The 17,371-nt window shown below is 35.9% G+C and overlaps 1 protein-coding gene across 1 annotated transcript in view; it reads left to right on the top strand.

Annotated features, from left to right (window-relative positions):
- The window catches only part of TBC1D22A (TBC1 domain family member 22A), a 141,412-nt gene that overhangs the window by 69,720 nt on the left and 54,321 nt on the right, over positions 1–17,371 (top strand). The window contains exon 11 of the mRNA XM_071423854.1: positions 5,060–5,187. Coding sequence (XP_071279955.1) covers positions 5,060–5,187 — 128 coding nt within the window. The remainder of the gene's footprint in view (positions 1–5,059; positions 5,188–17,371) is intronic.

The raw sequence follows: 17,371 nt of genomic DNA, 5'->3' as shown, positions 1-17,371 counted from the left end.
TAAGGCCAGTTGTGTGAGGTTCAGCAAGGCCAAATGCCAGGTCCTGCTCTTCGGTCACAACAGCCAGCTGCAGCCCTGCAGGCTGGGGCAGCATGGCTGGAGAGCTGCCCTGCAGAAAAGGGCTGGGTGTGCAGGGCAGCAGCTGGATGAACATCAGTCAGCGTGTGCCCAGGTGGCCAAGGGGGCCAATGTAATCCTGGCTCATATCAGAGACAGCATGGCCAGCAGCACCAGGGCAGTGAATATCCTTTCTCAACACTGGCAAGGCCACACCTCAAATCCTGTGCTCAGTTCTGGGCCCCTCTCAGCAAGAAAGACATTGAGGTGCTGAGCGTGGAGCAGGGCAGTGGAGCTGGGGAAGGGTCGGGAGCACAAGTCTGATGAGGAGGAGCTGGGGGTGTTCAGCCTGGAAAACAGAGTCAGGGGAGACCTTATTGTTGTCTACAGCTGCCTGAAAGGAGGCTGTAGCAGGTGGGGGTCGGTCAGTTCCCCAAATAACAAGGGACAGGGGGAAATGACAAGAGGAAGTTGTGGCTGGAGAGGTTTAGATTGTAAATCAGGAAACATTTCTTCACCAGAAGGATTATCAAGAGTGGAACAGGCTTTCCAGGGAAGTGTTTGAGTCACCATCTGTGACCGTGGTCACAAGGGTTTTCAGGATGAAGAAGAGATGAGAATGTTGACTCCATGATTAGAAGGCTTGATTTATTATTTTATAATATATGTTACATTAAGACTATACTAAAAAGCAATAGAAAGGAAAAGGTTTCTTCAGAAGCTAGCTAAGCTAAGAATAGAAAAGAATGAATAACAAAGATCTGTGTCTCAGACAGAGAGCAAGAGCCAGCTCTGCCATGAGTGGTCAGGAAATCCAAACACCCACAGGAGACCAATCACAGGTCTACCTGTTGCATTCCACAGCAGCAGATAACCATCGTTTACTTTTGGTTGCTGAAACTGCAGCTTCTCACAAGGAAAAATCCTAAGAAAAGATTTTTCATGAAAGATGTCTGCGACAACCATCCCTGCAGGTTTTTAAAAGATGTGGGCCCTTAGGGACATGGTTTATTGGTGGGCTTTGCAGGGTTAGGTTAATGGTTTAGGATCAAGATTTTACAGGTCTTTTCCAGCCTAAATGATTATATGATTCCATGGAAGGCAGGAGTGCTGGTGTGTTTCTATTGCATGTTTTTGTAGGTTAAGGATCAATGCAAAAAAGTCATTGTGCATGCAAAGGGCAATGCCAGTAAGCTCCTGTGGCAAAGATTGGCTCATTATTTCCTTTTGCTTTGGTATCAGAGCAGTTTTTAAGAAAAATTGCACTTTTTAAGAAAAATTGAGTGGGTCTTCATGAGAAATACACACTTTTCTTCCTTTTGTTGAACTAAAAGGCCTCTTTAAGAGAGACTGTTAGTTTACATGCATTTCAGATAATTTTTAAGACTTTCATATTCACAATGGAATATGTATAAAATATTGATAAAATAGAGTTAACGACAAAGTGTTCAGGGTTTGAAATATGACTGAAAAATAAACTTTAAGTAATACTCAAAATTACAAAACTAGGTCAAACATCAGAAACCATAGGATTGGTAGGAATCTTGGAATAAAGGTGAGTGCCCAAAGGCTAGTGTTCTGAAATGTTGAATTGTACAGATGGATGTGGTGACACCATGCTGTGCCACAGTGATTTGGCAGTTCAGGCATAATCTTACATTATTTTGCTGTTTTTCTTTGCTTATGTGTAAGCTTGCCTAGAGACTAGTTCTGACACCATCTTCCTGTCAGGACAGCAGTTGAGTTGTTTTGACAGGTTGTTTCTGTCCGTAACTGTTTAGTTCATGAGTTTGTAATCATACAGATTTTAATTTTGACTTCAGTGAAACAGCATGAGATGCTTACATTGAACATGAAGAATAAATATTTTATGTGTGTAGGCCCATCTGCTATGAGAAGCATCTGTTTAAGGTGGCTATATGTGATCATTCAAAATAATGTACCAATCGTGTATTTAATAAAAATATTAATAGTTATAAATGGTTTTTGTCTACAGGTTACCTATTTTTGACAGTATGCTACTTTCAAATACATCGCTGTAATGTATTTTGGTCTTTAATCAGAAGACTTCCTTCACCCAAACTTTATATGTAGATTTATTGAAAATGTTGGGAAACTTACTAAATGTAATTTTTATTTCTTTTGAATTTTGATAAAAGAATTTTTTTTTTTAACTGTAAAATAATTATGTTATCAGAAACTGCAGTAGAAGTAGTTTTTATAAAATACTTCATGTTCTAAAGCTGACAGTAATTATATAACTTCTTGTTCATTGCACATACATACTTATTTTCATTGAAATGGAAAATTTAGATTTAGATTATGCCAGTCCAAATTACCTTTATCAGCAAATTAGCTTCTGCTTACAATTACTTGCAAAGTAGGAAGAATTAGCTTCTTTACTCAATGCATCTTCTATTCCAGCCTTGCATCAATTAGGTATAAAGCACAGAGTTTAGTAATCCATTTTTCAACTTGTTTAGACTAGAAAGCAACTTTCAAGAAATTCATTATGCCCATTAACTAACATAGTTGAAATATCACAACTGGCACAATTTATTGTTCTTCATTACTTACTTTTAATGGCTACAAACAACCAAATGAAAATTGTTTCTGCTGTGTGAAGAACAAAATTTTGTGAGTTAGTAACTTTGCTTAGAAATAAAACTGCCTTTTTTTTTGCATCCTGCTTGATGTACTAGATTATCAAATCATAGTAGTCTGTAGTGTAGGTATCCACATGTGACATTCAAATAATAAATTTAACCCAGTATCTCACTTCAGTATATTTAACTTGAAGCTAAATTTTTCTAAAGCAAAGGCAGAGACAGAATAGTAATTCAGCATTTGGCGTGAGTCTAATAATCTAAATGATGTAATAATGGTGCAGTGGGTGGAGAGCTGGCAGAGGACAGGGCTCAAAGGGTTGCAGTGCGTGAGGCTGCATTTGGCAGGTGAGCATTCACCAGTGATGTCTTAAAGTGTTCAAGTCTAAGGCCAGCTCTATTTAATATTTTTATCAGTGATCTGGATGCAGGAGTTGAATGGAACATTAACAAATCTGCAGGTGATACTATACTGGGGGGCACTGTTGACTCTTGAGGAGCAAGATGCCTTGGAGAAGGATCTTGTTAGATTGGGGCATTGGGCAATCATCAATGATTTATTTAAGATTTGAAAATTTAAACAACAACAAGTTACAGGTGCTGCACCCTTGATGAAGTAATTCTGAGCACAGGTGTAGATTGGGAGAGGAGGGACTGGAGAACAGCCCTGAAAAAAGGGGTCTGGTTTTTCCTGGCCAGGAGTGCAATTCCCATCCTGGGGTGCATCAAACACAGCATTGCCAGCTGGCCAAAAGACTTGACTATCCCACTGTTTATTATCCCACTGTGTTCAGTGTTGCTGTAGCATCATCTTGAGCATGGTAAGCAGTTCTGGGCCTTACAATTTAAGAATTTGTCTGTATTTGTTTATATTTATATTGTGGAAGGGTGTGATTTTAGGAACAAAAATACCAGGTCTGCTGAAGACTGCTTTAGCCACAGATAAATGGAGGCTGACAAGTGCTATGGAGAAATACCAGTTCTTAATACATTTTCATTGATATTTATTTTTAGTTATCATTGGAGACAAGATGTGTTAAGTGGACCTTTGGAGTAATGTGTTGTTGTGTCTTACTTTTTTTAAAAGCCCTCATTTTTGATTGTTTTTAAAATCTGAAAGGTTTGTACTTCCAGCTTCCATATTGAAAAATGTTTTATATTGGCTGACACTTTCATATAGCCAAAAAATACATCTTGAGGGGAAAAAAACTGAACAGCTTTAGTCTTTAACATAATTTAGTATCACTTAACTTCTGTTCCCTTAATCTCTAGGTAATGTTTCCTGTAATAATGCTTCCATACTCTTGGGATTATTCTTTTAATTAATTTAGTAGTTTAGAGCCTTTTTAGATATTTCTTAGGTTTGTAAAATTTGGAAGATGAGCATTTACTCATTGTTTTAGCTGGTAATACACCTCTGTGAATTTGGATGAAGGGATAATCTGGGCAGCAAAAATCTCCAAAGATGTATTTGTATACAGAAGGACAGTAGGATTGTCTTAGGCTTTAACAAAGACTTCTTGTCATAAATTTGTCCAAAATAAGACATGAGCATTTCTGCAGTATTTGTCATCTACACCATGCTAATGTCATATTTGAGCCTGTTAACTAAAGCCTGTAAACAGAATGTCTGGGATCCTTTTTGCAGAAAATTCTCTCAGTATAGACAACCATGTAGTAGATTAGTTCTCTTAGCTCTAGCAATAACCCATGCAAGTGATTATCACAGCTTTCAAATAGTATGTGTTCTACAATAAAAACACAGTGTGAGAGTACTGGTTTAGGAACCGCTGATTTGTATTGGTTTTATTTGCATTTATTTGTAATACTAAGAAATTATTTAAGCTGTAAATTAGTTAAGTTTTCTCACTGTATTTCCTACACGTTAATCACACTTTTTCTTGTCTCAAACAAATGCAACCTTTATATGTCCTTTCCTTATATTTCTTTACCGTCTTAATTTAATAATTTTCTTTTTTGATTGCCAAAATTTTATTTTTGGAGGCCATTATGTTATTTGGAAACTATGTTTCTTGTTGTGTTGTCCCAAAAAATTTGTAGCCTAAGAAATTAGTGAGGATATATGTACCTAATGATTTCACATTATAACTTTGTATATTTTTGTGGTATATTTTAAAACTCTGATCTTAATGTTTTATTAAGATAGTGCAACTCAGACCAGTTATTTAATCTATGAAGTGGCAGAAAAATCAGTCCAGTGTAATGTTTAACTAATTTATATTTTGAGTGTTCTCATTTGGATGTGAGAATGTGCATGCACCACCACAAGTTTTTTCCTTGAGATTGGAGGAGTATTTGATTGTTTTAGACAGAGAACTTGATACTTCAAGATTTCAGAAAAGCTGCAGTAAAATACCTGTTTATTCTGTCTTCAGAACAAGTTCATAGGCACTTGGATCAGCATGAGGTGAAATACTTGCAATTTGCTTTCCGTTGGATGAATAACTTGCTGATGAGAGAAGTCCCTTTACGGTGTACCATCAGGTTATGGGACACATACCAAGTAAGTACTTTTTTAAACCTCCATAACCCTGGTAATGTGTTTTGGACATGCCAGTATCTTTGTGAGTGCTTTTTCTTGAACCTTTTGCTTTAGTGTTGTCTAAGTATCACCATAATAAAAAAAACACCTTCAATGAGCACCACTACTTAGAAACATTTAATGTCTTCAGTTTTCTTGCCCTTCAAAGCCAAGCACTTGATGTCATGATAGTTTATAGTACTAAATTGAACACTCACTCAATACTCCCTTCTGTCTCTTCAGAGAAGTGAAACATTGAATTGTGCCTAATCAATGCCCTCCATCGATTCTGAGTTCCAGGCTTCTTATTGTCCATCTGCTTAACTGCTCAGTCTAATATTAGCTTTCAGTCTTCAGTTCTCAGCCTTTGACCTTTGTCATGTCTTCTGTTTTACTGTTTGTTCAGACAAGACTCCATGTTGCTGACCTCTTGGTGTGGTAATTATTTTTCCCTAATAACTTATTTTCTTATTGTCAAGAGAAAGAACTGATGTTTGAGAAAAATGGTTTGTGCATTCTTAGTTCTATGACTTCATGTTCCAGTAGCTTCTGGTTGCAATTCTTGACTGTATGTTTAAACTATATATCCTTATCTACCAACTTCGTTGTTGAAGTTAGTGGGGGAGGGAAAAGTAACAAATTTTAAATTCCTTAAGAATTTTCACTTGTATTAATCAGTAAATATGAGATTAACTCATAATTTACACCTTCTAAAGAGATGTAGTATCTTAAAATCATTGTCTTTATATCTACTCATTATGTAGAAATGTTCTATTGGTTTCATGCACTTTAATGCCAGAATGTCTGCTAGATCATTTGTCCAGACCTGTAACAGAGGGTGAAGAACTGCTTGCTCTTCATTTAATGAGTCCAGTATGTTGTTTCAGTGAAGTCTGATGGTATCCAAATCTGATAAGAACATGTTAGGAAATGAGGAATCTATCTATTCTACTGTTAATCCATTCTAAGAGGTGGTATCCTTGCAGAGTTTATCTTCAACAAATATCTGAATTGAACATGGCTATTGGTTTCATCTGAGGCTCTTTTGCCTTCTTTGTTTCATTATAATATTGGTTATTCATTGTGGTATATTACCTGGAATTTTATTCCAGAGTAAAAAAATTATTCTTTATAAGAACTTTCTGAAAGACTGAGCTATTTAAATGTTTTACTGTAACTAATTTATCTCCTTTTGAATAATTTCTGTTGCTGTTGCTGCAGTATTTCTAGCTCCTGAAGGTTTTTTACCATGCTACCTCTAGCACTGCTCTTGGTACCTGATCATTAGCCTTATCTATATGATAAAATAATGTAAGAGAGCCTCTTCAATCCAGCTAACTACTGATATATGCCCCCCAATTTTTTTTTTTTACAGAATTTCAATTAGAGTTAATCTCTGAGCTATTATTTTATGATAATGTTGAGAAATTTCCTTTGAGAAGGAAGTCTGGGGTTAATTTCTCAAACTATTGCCATGCTGGAAGGAGCCCTTTCTCATTGCGGGTCCATAGGCACCTGTCAAGTTGCCCTTCAGTGGGATCTTTATCCATAATAAATGCTTCTGATTATTTAATTATAATTTTTAAAACATTCTGATGTATTTAAAGTAGTATTTAAAAGCTTGATACTTAGGTCTTTGCACAAGATTTCCAAGGGTATCTTTTAAATGCCTTCTTCAAGGTATTTTATCCAAATGCCTACATAGAATTCTTATACACAGAGTGGAGACTATTTTTGTATATTAAACAAGCTTAAGGAATAATTCTGTGTTTTGGCTCAGCAGATACAGCAGATTTGTGCTGTTTTCTAGGTTTCATTATTTAGTAGACTTCTCTGTATGCATGTCTTGTCTAATAATGTATTTAAAACCAATAAGGATTTCTTAGACACCTTTTTCTGAAACTTCAAGCAATTCCTCAAGTTGCTAATCAGATTTCAGTTGTGCTTGTATTACACTGATTAGCGACCTATAATATGGATCTTTTCACCTTGATACTATGGATAATAAATGCAGTGAACCTGCAAGAGCCAGTAAAGTTCATGCAAAGTTTTTGCTAAGGTGTTAAGCAATAATGTTACAGATTTTTTCCCAACTTGTCATTAGGCCATTCTGTTGCCTGCAATTTCTGAGTTAATTGTTTACAGCTGTATTAGCAGTGCTGCTTTCTGAATGGAAAACACTTCAGAGACGGAGTTTGTTCAGTTGGTTTTCTTGTCTGTCTCATCTTTTTAACTGTAAAGCCTGCTATAGGCCAAAATATATCTCTCATCTAGAGATATATTGTTAAAGAAATTTTTCAGAGAGTTTAACTATGGATAGACCTGTGATGTTGGATTTGAAAGAGACATGTAAAATGAGTAAAGGCAAGAAATATAATTAGCTTTCCAGATACAAATGGGAGGAGCAATCCTACTAATAATTTTAAGGGCTGGATGGATGGTTAACTACTTTTCTCCCTGTACTCAAAGGCTGATGATCCTCTTATCAGGCTTGCTTTTGCTACCTCATGTGTCCTAAAGCGGTAAATTAAGGACACATGGGAGTTCTGCTTAGATTTACACAGTTTTACTGTCTGCTATTTCAGTGGGTACTTAGGATGTGCCTGTACTGACTTTTACCCCTGATAATCTTGAACTACTGTAAACAGAATTAGCTTTACCTGCACTTTAAGTTCAGAAAGGTGAACTGATCATGTTGCTATGTAACATCAGCAGGGACTACAGGCATTCATCCCTACACTGTTGATGTCAGGCTTTTGTTCAGATCTACCTACCTTGTAGCTCTTGGGAAGGGATGGGGCACTTTGAAGGCCCTGTTTATAGGCATCTCTAGTCCCAATGTGTGTCATGATGTGGGAATGGCATAGGAACAGTGTCAGATGAGGGGTTCAGGAGGGGTGGGACAGTCAGATTCCTTCATGTGGAAGGAATAGGAAGGCAGGCGGAATTGTCAGATCCCTTCATGTCTGCACCCAGAGTGCATTCTGGCTCTGTTTCCTGCAGAAATCCATGAGAAGAGACCAGTGGCACCTTTTGAAAGAGAGGATCTGCTGCTGTTTTCATGGAAAATAACATTTTTCTCTCTTTTGTCTTCCTCTCTCCCCATTAAAGCTGAAACCATGCCTTGTTTCGCCAAGCTGCCTGTTTTCATCTGTTTCAGTGGAAAAATAAATACTGTGCTGTTTCCAGCTTAAATTCTAGATTGGTGATTCTCGCAGCAGGCCCCAGTTTCTCATGAACTGCAGCAGAGGGTTTTCAGGGGAATAACAACACACCTAAATTGTCTGCTGTTGTGTATTTCCTAGAGTGAGAGATAACTGCTGTTGGCTGGAGGTGTTGGAACTGTCTCTCGGTATTTGTTACTGTTCTTCCAGTGACTTTTGTGAGAATAGAATTGGACACTTTAATGATATCCACCTCTGTGGTGGAATGTAGGGTAGTAAGAGTACTCTGGCTGGAGTCATAGTCTCTGTCTAGTTTAATTTAGGGTTCATCAGTCACTTGTTAGGGTCTTTGGAGTAAATCGCTGAACATATCCAAAATACCTGTACTTGAGCTAGTTAGAGTTGAGGGGAAGAGAAATTTGGAAAGGCTCCCAAATCCTCACATCAGTAAATGCTCTGTTATTCTGTAACTGTATCTATGTGTATATAACTATATTCTGTAACTGTATCTATGAAATCCACTAGAATACATCGCTGTCTTCTGAAGAACTGTGTAAAGCAGAAAAAATAAAGAAATTATGAATTTTGCTTACAAAATATATGTTGAGAAAGCTTGTTAGCTGTAAGTATTTAGTTTGATTTATTCTTTAACCTGAATTGCATTTTGATGAGTGAATTATCCTACTTCTTCACTTGTTTCAGGCCTTGATGGTGGTTTTTTTGTTTTTTTTTTTTAGTGCAGTAAATATCTTGTAAATTTTTTCAAAATACCAATTGCTTGTTAAGTTATACCCAAGATATTTAAAATTTAAATCCATAGAACTAAAACTGATAAATATGAATGTTCATGTCCACAAACCAAAATAACATAAGACCTGAGTTTTATCTTTTATTATATCTTGCCTTTTTATCTTATATGTTATCATCTTTTTTGGCACAAAGGATTGGTAAAACAAAGTGGCATGATGGCTTAATTATTCAGTATATACAAGTGTTTAACACATTTCCATGGACTTAAAAAATACAAGTTAGTTTTATATTTGGTCCTTGACAGAAGGATGCTTTGACACTATTTTAAAGATTTCTTTGCTATTTGAAAGTGACTTCTGTGGGCTTCTAAGTTTAACTCAGGATTTAGCATACTGTATTAGAAAAGGTAGAGATGCCTCAATGCTCAGCATCTGTGCTGTCTTACTCTAGATAAGATTTTACATGCTTACCATCAAATCTCAGAAAGTATCCTTTCTTCAGACTAAGACATGGCAGTTTCCATTGAAGTTTTTATTTTCATTTATTTAAATTCTTAAAATGTGCGTTGTTCTTCAGGCACTCGTAAGATACGCTGTGTTTATGTAGCTGTGTGCTCCTGTGTTGGGGATAGGAAGCAATTCCATTTCAGTGGTGGCAGCCATTCCCACTTCTTCATCCTTGACTAGAAATGGCAATACAGGACTGGAATGTCAGTGCTTGTATACCAACACTCAGAGCAGAACAGTGTTTAGTTTTGAGTATCAGTATATTTAACTGCTTAAATATGGAGTTCAAAGCTGCATTTGACTTGTAGGCAGTTTGCAGCTGGAAGGAAGGCTCTAACAATGCCATCAAATTATCTGGATGCAAGATAACAAGGTGTTATACTGACTGGTGTTTTAAATTGGATAGGAATTTTCATAGACATAAAAGTAATTAATTTATTTTTCATGTAGAATGGAGTGGATGTATTTTTCATTAAAATGTTTACCTTCTGATCTGATGTTCTCACATAAATTATCTTTTTGTGCTGTCTTTTGTGCAGTGATTTCTCTGTGTAACTCACCATGTAGTAGTACATAATTCACAGAAGAGACACCAATACAAGTTTCATAGCTAAAAACTTGCTCAGTAAAGGAAAAGGAAAATAAAGCAGCAGCAATGTATGTTAGTTTTCAGTTCTAAATATATGCTGTCATATGCTGCGTGAATGTTTAGAGTTGAAGTGTACAGCCTAATATTTTCACCTGCCAGGAGGCATTTTTGTTTCATACCATTTAGCTGACTGCTGTATTGCCAGCTCCCCAGTAAGAAGCTGATGCAGTTGACATGAATAATGCACTCAGACTCATTGGAAACACAAAACCATGGAGGTGAGGTAGGTACTGTTTACAGTGCCCTGCTGTCCTACTTAGCAGCATTGCCCTGCTCTTGTGTGAGGAAAACTTTTCTGTTACCAAGGTACTTAAAGCTTACTGTGTAAAATTAGGTACAAATGAAAGAATTTATAAAATCCTACCATTTAAAATGCAAAACAGTTACCGAGATTAACAAAAGACACAGAAAAAGGCAAATAATAACACCGACAGAATTTGACAGTACTGGTGAGTTGATTTACTGTCTCACTGCTGGAATAGGTTTTTCCTCTAGTTTCTGTTCTCCTCAGCTCCTTGACAGTATCTATTAGTTTTCTTCACATTAGGGAACTGAGGAGGCTGATGAGAACCACAGCCGGTGCAAGGGAGAGAGGATGAGAGAGAAGAGCTGTGATTTCAGCCCTAGTGTTAGATCAGAACGATCGCTTGTCCTTATTTGCCATCTTTCCAAAGATTTTCTTTCATGGTAGATAGTACATTTCTCAGGTTGCATCCCTTAGACAAACTTGAATAGGGAGCACCTGTTCCTGGTAAAGCCTGCCAGCTTTATCTTTCTTTCTGAAATCCTGCTGATGGGTCTAGAAAAATACATTTTTTTCCTTCTTGAAATTTATTCTTTTTTCTTAGTTGAGGAGACCAATGCTTTCTTTGCCCAAAATAAACACTATTTTTTTCTGGAAAATGTAAATGTATTGACCACCATTTATATCTTCCCTTCTGCTGCAGTGTACTTTTCATTTCTTTGACTTACATGAAAATAAAAATGAACACTGTCTCATAATGGACATCATGCTTCATTGACCAATATGGTAACAGACATATTTGTTTGTTTGTTTATTTGTCCCATTTATTTCTTGGTATCATTTATGTAGCTCATCACTAGGTTTTGATTAAGGGGATTTTTTTAAAAGTAGGCATCTAAGGTTAAGTTTTAAGAAATAATATTGGTACAATTTTCCAGAAGTGCTGAGAATCCATTTATCCTCTCAAAGATGAGTACATCAGGTATTTGTACATGGTTAGTCCAGCTTGACTGTCTCAGTGATTCATGACATCAGATGTTTATGCTTTGCAGTGTTTTTACCTCTGTGTGTATATATCCAGACTGCATTTCATTTGTCATTTTATTATTCAGTGGCACAATAGCTTTCTGAAAGTTTCTGAAGCCAACTTTATTTTTTACCAGTAAAAGCTATTTGGAACAATTTTACATCTCTACCAAATTAATATTTTTCAAGACCCCTTAGTATTTTATTGAACAACACAGATTCTATTCTGTTATTTTTGTCCTTTTAATTTATGAACACTTTCTCATTTGACAATAACCTAATTTTAGAATCTGACTTAGTTACCTTGTAAGAAGTGTCAGGACATATGAATATTTAATATCCAATTACTAACATGTGGGAAGGATCATGTCTTTCAAATTTTTAAGCATTTGTCAATTTGAAACTGGCTAGTAGGTTAAATGTTCTGGAGTAGGGGAAACAGTCATAGTGGGATATAACCTTTCCTGCCAGATGTAAAATGTGAACATGAAAGTTTAATTTTCTTGGGAAATAAAGGTAAAAGATACTGTGTTTCTTGGTAGTGACTCTTCTTGTCACTACCTGCCCTAGACTGTGAGAGAAAACAGCTCTTGGGTTAAAAAGCATCAGTGTCCTCAGGAGGCTGTACTCAGGTCGTGCCTCTACTTTTGATTCTGCCACCTCTTGTTTTCTCTTGGGAATATTTTTAGCTCCCTACCTCAGAGCTGGAATTCACCATCTTACTGTCTACTGAGCCCAGCCTTGATCTTGCCAACTTCCATTATAATTCAGGAAAACATTTTCACATTGTTCTCTTTAAAAGTAAATGTAAAAGTGTGGTTTAAATCATATTTAGTTGTTTGGAACTATAAGAAGACATGAACAAGTGAGAGAAGAACTTTTTATTGTAAGACTGGCAATCCAAACGTGTACCTGTTTTAACATAATGCCCTTGTTTTGACTCTGCATTCATTTGGAAGTTTCTCAATCCCTTTGTATTCAGTATTTTCTTGTGTCAAGAGAGTCGTGGTACATCAAGTTTCTGTTGAACTTGAGCAGTTAAAAAGTTTTTATAGTTTTCAAATCTTTGTCAGACAACTGAGTGTCATTGCCTTGTACCAAATGGGTAGTTACCTTCTGGAATAATTTTGTTGCCAGGGCAACCTTCCACTGGCAAGAGTTGTGCTCATTAGGAATTTATTGTGGCAGGCAATTATATTTCAGTAGTACAGCACTACTGAAGTCACTAACCTCTTATTGTTTGTCTTGTGTTAAGTGCAATCTGAAATAATGGAAAACTCAAAGAAAAGAAGGTAAGAGTGTTAGTTAAAAAAACAGGCACACTGCTTTAACCATATATATATATATACACACAACTTTATGTATGTCTTTAACATGCCTAGGGATTATGTGCACAGGGAGAAAAACCAAATTTCTTAAACAATAATTTAGCTTTTCAGTGTGAATTTAGAATACTCTCATATATGACAGTGTTTTATATATGAATATAGCTCACAGGTTTTCTCCTATAGTAGAAAAAAAGCCAGATGGTATTTGTAGAATTATAATGGCGTGTATGTATCTTTTGTTGATCATCCAAGTCTAGTTTGTTAGTTTTTCCTATTTATTTTGTGGTTTCTTGTGGAGAGACAGGGTTCCCAAATTCTCAGTGAAAGCAGACTAAGTGGGTCCTGATTTTCTGCTGGACCACGTTCTAGCACAGAGCAGTGTTCACATTCAGCTTCCCAACTGTGATCTGCAGTTTCACTGGCACTGGCAGATATAAAACCGACAGTGACAGCCCCTGTGTGTGACTCCCCATGACAATTGAAGTTGTTAACTGGCACAAATGCATGCCTTTGAATGGGTTTGCCTATTACTTGCCAATACATGGGAATTTCTGTGTTTAGAGGTCTGTCAGATCTAGAACTCCAAAGTTCCTGGTCTGTCCTTCCTACCAGTTCAGTTTGAGATATAAATGCAAGAAGAGGGGTGTCTTTCTGCAAGTTTGTGTTCATTGCTGTGTTGGGTTTCTAAGCTTCACACAGTAAATAAACTCAGGAGCCTAGAGAGGGATTTAGAGTGATTTATGAGATGTATGGTTTAAAGTGGCTTATCAGCTGAATGCCTTTTTAGGCTCCATTGAACATATTGACTCCATCTTCATTAAATTTGTAGCCTAAGTACACAACATGCTGGTAGGCACTCAAATTTAAAAATCTTCATCTCAAAATGGAAGCTCTCTGCATTATTGCAAAAAGTGACTTAAAATTCTTTTCATAATGTTTAAAAGGACTAGTGATGTGAAATTCTTGACCACTTGATCAACTGTTTTAATGTCAGTAAGTGTGAATTAGAAATATGTTTGTGTATTGCTAATTTTTGTCCATTTTTCTTTGGAGGCATTCATTGACATCAGGGACGATTCAGTGTGGAAAGTAAAAGAAAGAAAAAAATAAGAACCCACGCTTTTTTATGAGGAAAGTATTTAGACATGAAAAAACCAGCAAATCAAAACTCAGTGATATGCATAGGGAGCCTGTAGGTTTTTCTAAGTTCAAGTTCTTTAGGCAGCTTCCAGTACTGTTGAAATAGATGTTAATTTTTCTGTGGTTAAATGGAAGTTGATTGTGAATGCAGAGAAAAGTGCTTTTTCTTATGCTTAGCTTAGTTAGCTTGAAGAATGTGAATAATCCCATTGACTTCAATAGAACAACTCATGAATTGTTTTATTTAAGCATGTACTCTCAAGTGCTTTATTGATCAGGATCTTGATGAATGAGTATAGAATACTTGTAGAATGTTAGATACAGTCTTGAAAGCAGTTTATTTTGCTCCTTGGCTACTTTGAAGTAGCCGGTGTTTCTAGAAGAAGGCTTTATTAAAATTAATATTGTTCTCAAAGACCAAAGTCTGGAAGAGAATTGTGTTGCTATACAAGAAGACAAAAACCAAAATTTCCTTTCTTACATCCACATGCTCTTTAATGTTATGCTCCTTCCTCCCACTGAGCCTCTCCTCACTGAGCTTCACTGATGTTTTAAGACTACATTACATTTAAGATTACACTACAATTTCAAGCTGTTTAGTTTAATATTTTAAATCTACTTAGTTTTCTTTTCTGAAGCTCCAGTTAGTTGTGTTAGTTATTATTGTTCGTAGAAGTGAGCACTAGCAACTAAACCATGACTGCCATTTGACTTTTCCCTTTTTTTGTTCTGATGTCTTGTTGCTGTTAAAACCTGAACAAATGTTCAAAGGTCCTAACGTGTTGTACAGTTCTCTGGTTCCTTGTTTCAAATTTATTAAGACATCCATAGCTAACACAGCCTGCACAAAAAATCTATTAAACATTAAAGATCATTTTAACTCTTTTCCACTGTGTAAGACATAATACCTAGATTCAAACACAACTTGGGGGGGGAAGAAAGGAGAAACTAATATTTGACAAATTCAGTAAAAATAACTTCTTTATAGCAGCATGCAACATGGATCCTTGTGAAGGGCTTATGAAATTGGTATAATTACTGTTTGTTTCTGGAATCCACAATCTCATTAGAACTACATGAAATAATAAAAATCTTATCTTCCTTTGTCTCTCCAGTCCTTTAGCTCCTAGTAGTGATCACTACTTCTTTAATATTCTGGCCTTTTTTTGTATTCCTGCTCCGTGACAGTCTTGTGCTTTGCTCTGCCACTTGCATTGTCCTTGGCTGTCTATTTTGAGAGCTATTCTGCCCTTTTTTCCTGTCTCACAGGGGTTCTTGGTTCTTTTTCACTCTTCCTCCTCCATCCTGCTCATGGGTGATCTGAGGCTTTCTTTCAACTTCACTGTCAGCTTATGCTGATGATTTGCATATCTACTTTTTTTCCCTGACCTGTCTTCCTTAGTTAAGACACGTGTTTCAGAACATCTGCATGACAGTTCTCCTGAGATAACTGGCAACAGTTACTGATATCAAGAATTCCTCTTTTCCTCAATAGAGCTCTTGCTTCTCTCATTTCATAGGATTTCTGCATAGCATTTTTTTGTTCAACATATTTTTCTCTTACATTTTCCAGACAATCTGTGCTGTACTTTTCCCTCACAGAATTTCCAAAAGCCCAATTCCTATTCTTTTTAAATTTCCATCTAATAGAAATAATATTAATCCCTTTAAATCAGATAGAATATGTAATTTTCTTCTTCTGTCATTACTCAGTTGTTCCATCATTCAGTTCATTCATTTTCTTGACATTTTTCTCTGTAAGTATTCATATGGTTATCCCAATTTAGATTCTATTCTCCCAGAGGTAGGTCAGAACCTACTGATCAAAAAATTCCAACTATTTCAAAGTGTATATAAATCTGATGAATTTTGGCTGTTCTGTGCTTGGTTGGAATTAATTTTTTTTTGTAGTATGAAACTGAAATAATGCTAGTAATGCTGGAGTCTGTAAGTAAATATGAAGAAGTTCTGAAGTGATGCCTAATATGGCATCAGAAATGGACAATGGTTTTCAAGTTAAATCTGATTATAGCAGTCCTCTGGGCTGTCTTTAGTAAGCATTATTTCACTAAGTCTTTGCCACCTTTATGTATTAAGATACATTTCTACACAACAAAAAAACTTCAGGGTGGAAATTTTCAGTTGGGCACAACTAGTTAAAAAATAAAGTAGTTGTGATTATTCAGATCTCTGAACAGAGTATATACTGTGAAAGTACAAATGGTGAAATTTGTAGTAAATATACTGGTTATTCTGATTAACTATACAAATCAGTTATTACTAATAATTACTGCATATTTTAAATTAGTGAATTAATTTGATGCTTCCATCTTTTGTTTTGTTTTAAATTTTGCCTAGTCTATTTACCTTCTTGAAAACATATGCCTGTGAATGAAGATTCATTTCTCTGTTCAACATTTTTGGCTACACCCTAATCCATTTTCACTGTGTGTGCAATAAACCATAAACAAACTTGTACATGGGAGTTGGTGGGGAAGATTCATTTCACGCAACTCAGTTGTCTTCAATAATGTTCCATAGAGTAATGATATCTTTCAATGAGGCTAAAATTCATGTCTATAAAACAGTCCCTCAAGACTAAGTATAATATCTGAATCACAACTTGAGCATCATTGCTGTGTTGCAGTACTGTCATGACTTTGTAAACAATGAAAGAAAGAGTTTACCAAGTGAAAGTAGCTGTTGTGGGAAACATCTTTCAGAGATGGTGACTCCACACCTGCTGTTGTAGTTTTTGAAAGTTGTGACTGGTGGTAGTTGAAGGAAGATAAGTTTTGATTCAAGCTGGAGATATGTGGATTAAATTCTGGAAGGGAGTAGGGAGGGAAAAAAAGGACTTGATTTTTGTTTAATGAAGAAGTTAATTGTAAGAAGGAACAGTGTACTTTATATGGCTTTCTCAGTTTGTATTGACCCTGATGTTTGAGAAATACTGAATTCATGCAATCAGAAGTTGAATTGTATGTTGCAAATGGCACAAGTTTCTCAATCATACATGCTGACAGAAGTTTCAAAAAATGGATTTGGAAGCGTCATTTGAAGGTAACTTATGAAATGAATTTAAAAAAACAATACTCTCTTTTTTTTAAGTGCCTCTGGTAATTTGTTAAGTTGAACAATACCCTTTTCTCTAAGGGTTTATAAGTATGTTTATAGTGGGTTATATACTGAATTTAGCTACTATTATTTTGAAATGTTGAATATTATTACACTAAGGATACTTCAGCTCACTTTTTCAGGACAATAAAGCACAGTTGTATTTAGTTGATTACTGTGATTTCTGTTCATTCCATTTGGAGGGGTTCACAATGCTTTAATTTGCAGGGGTTCACAATGCT

The sequence above is a fragment of the Agelaius tricolor genome, unplaced genomic scaffold (genome assembly GCF_023055355.1).
Source record: "Agelaius tricolor isolate 1412-34295 unplaced genomic scaffold, bAgeTri1.0.p SCAF_3, whole genome shotgun sequence".
NCBI classification, from domain to species: domain Eukaryota; kingdom Metazoa; phylum Chordata; class Aves; order Passeriformes; family Icteridae; genus Agelaius; species Agelaius tricolor.
Note: the sequence above shows the minus strand (reverse complement) of the source record. Positions and strands in the feature narration are given on the sequence as shown.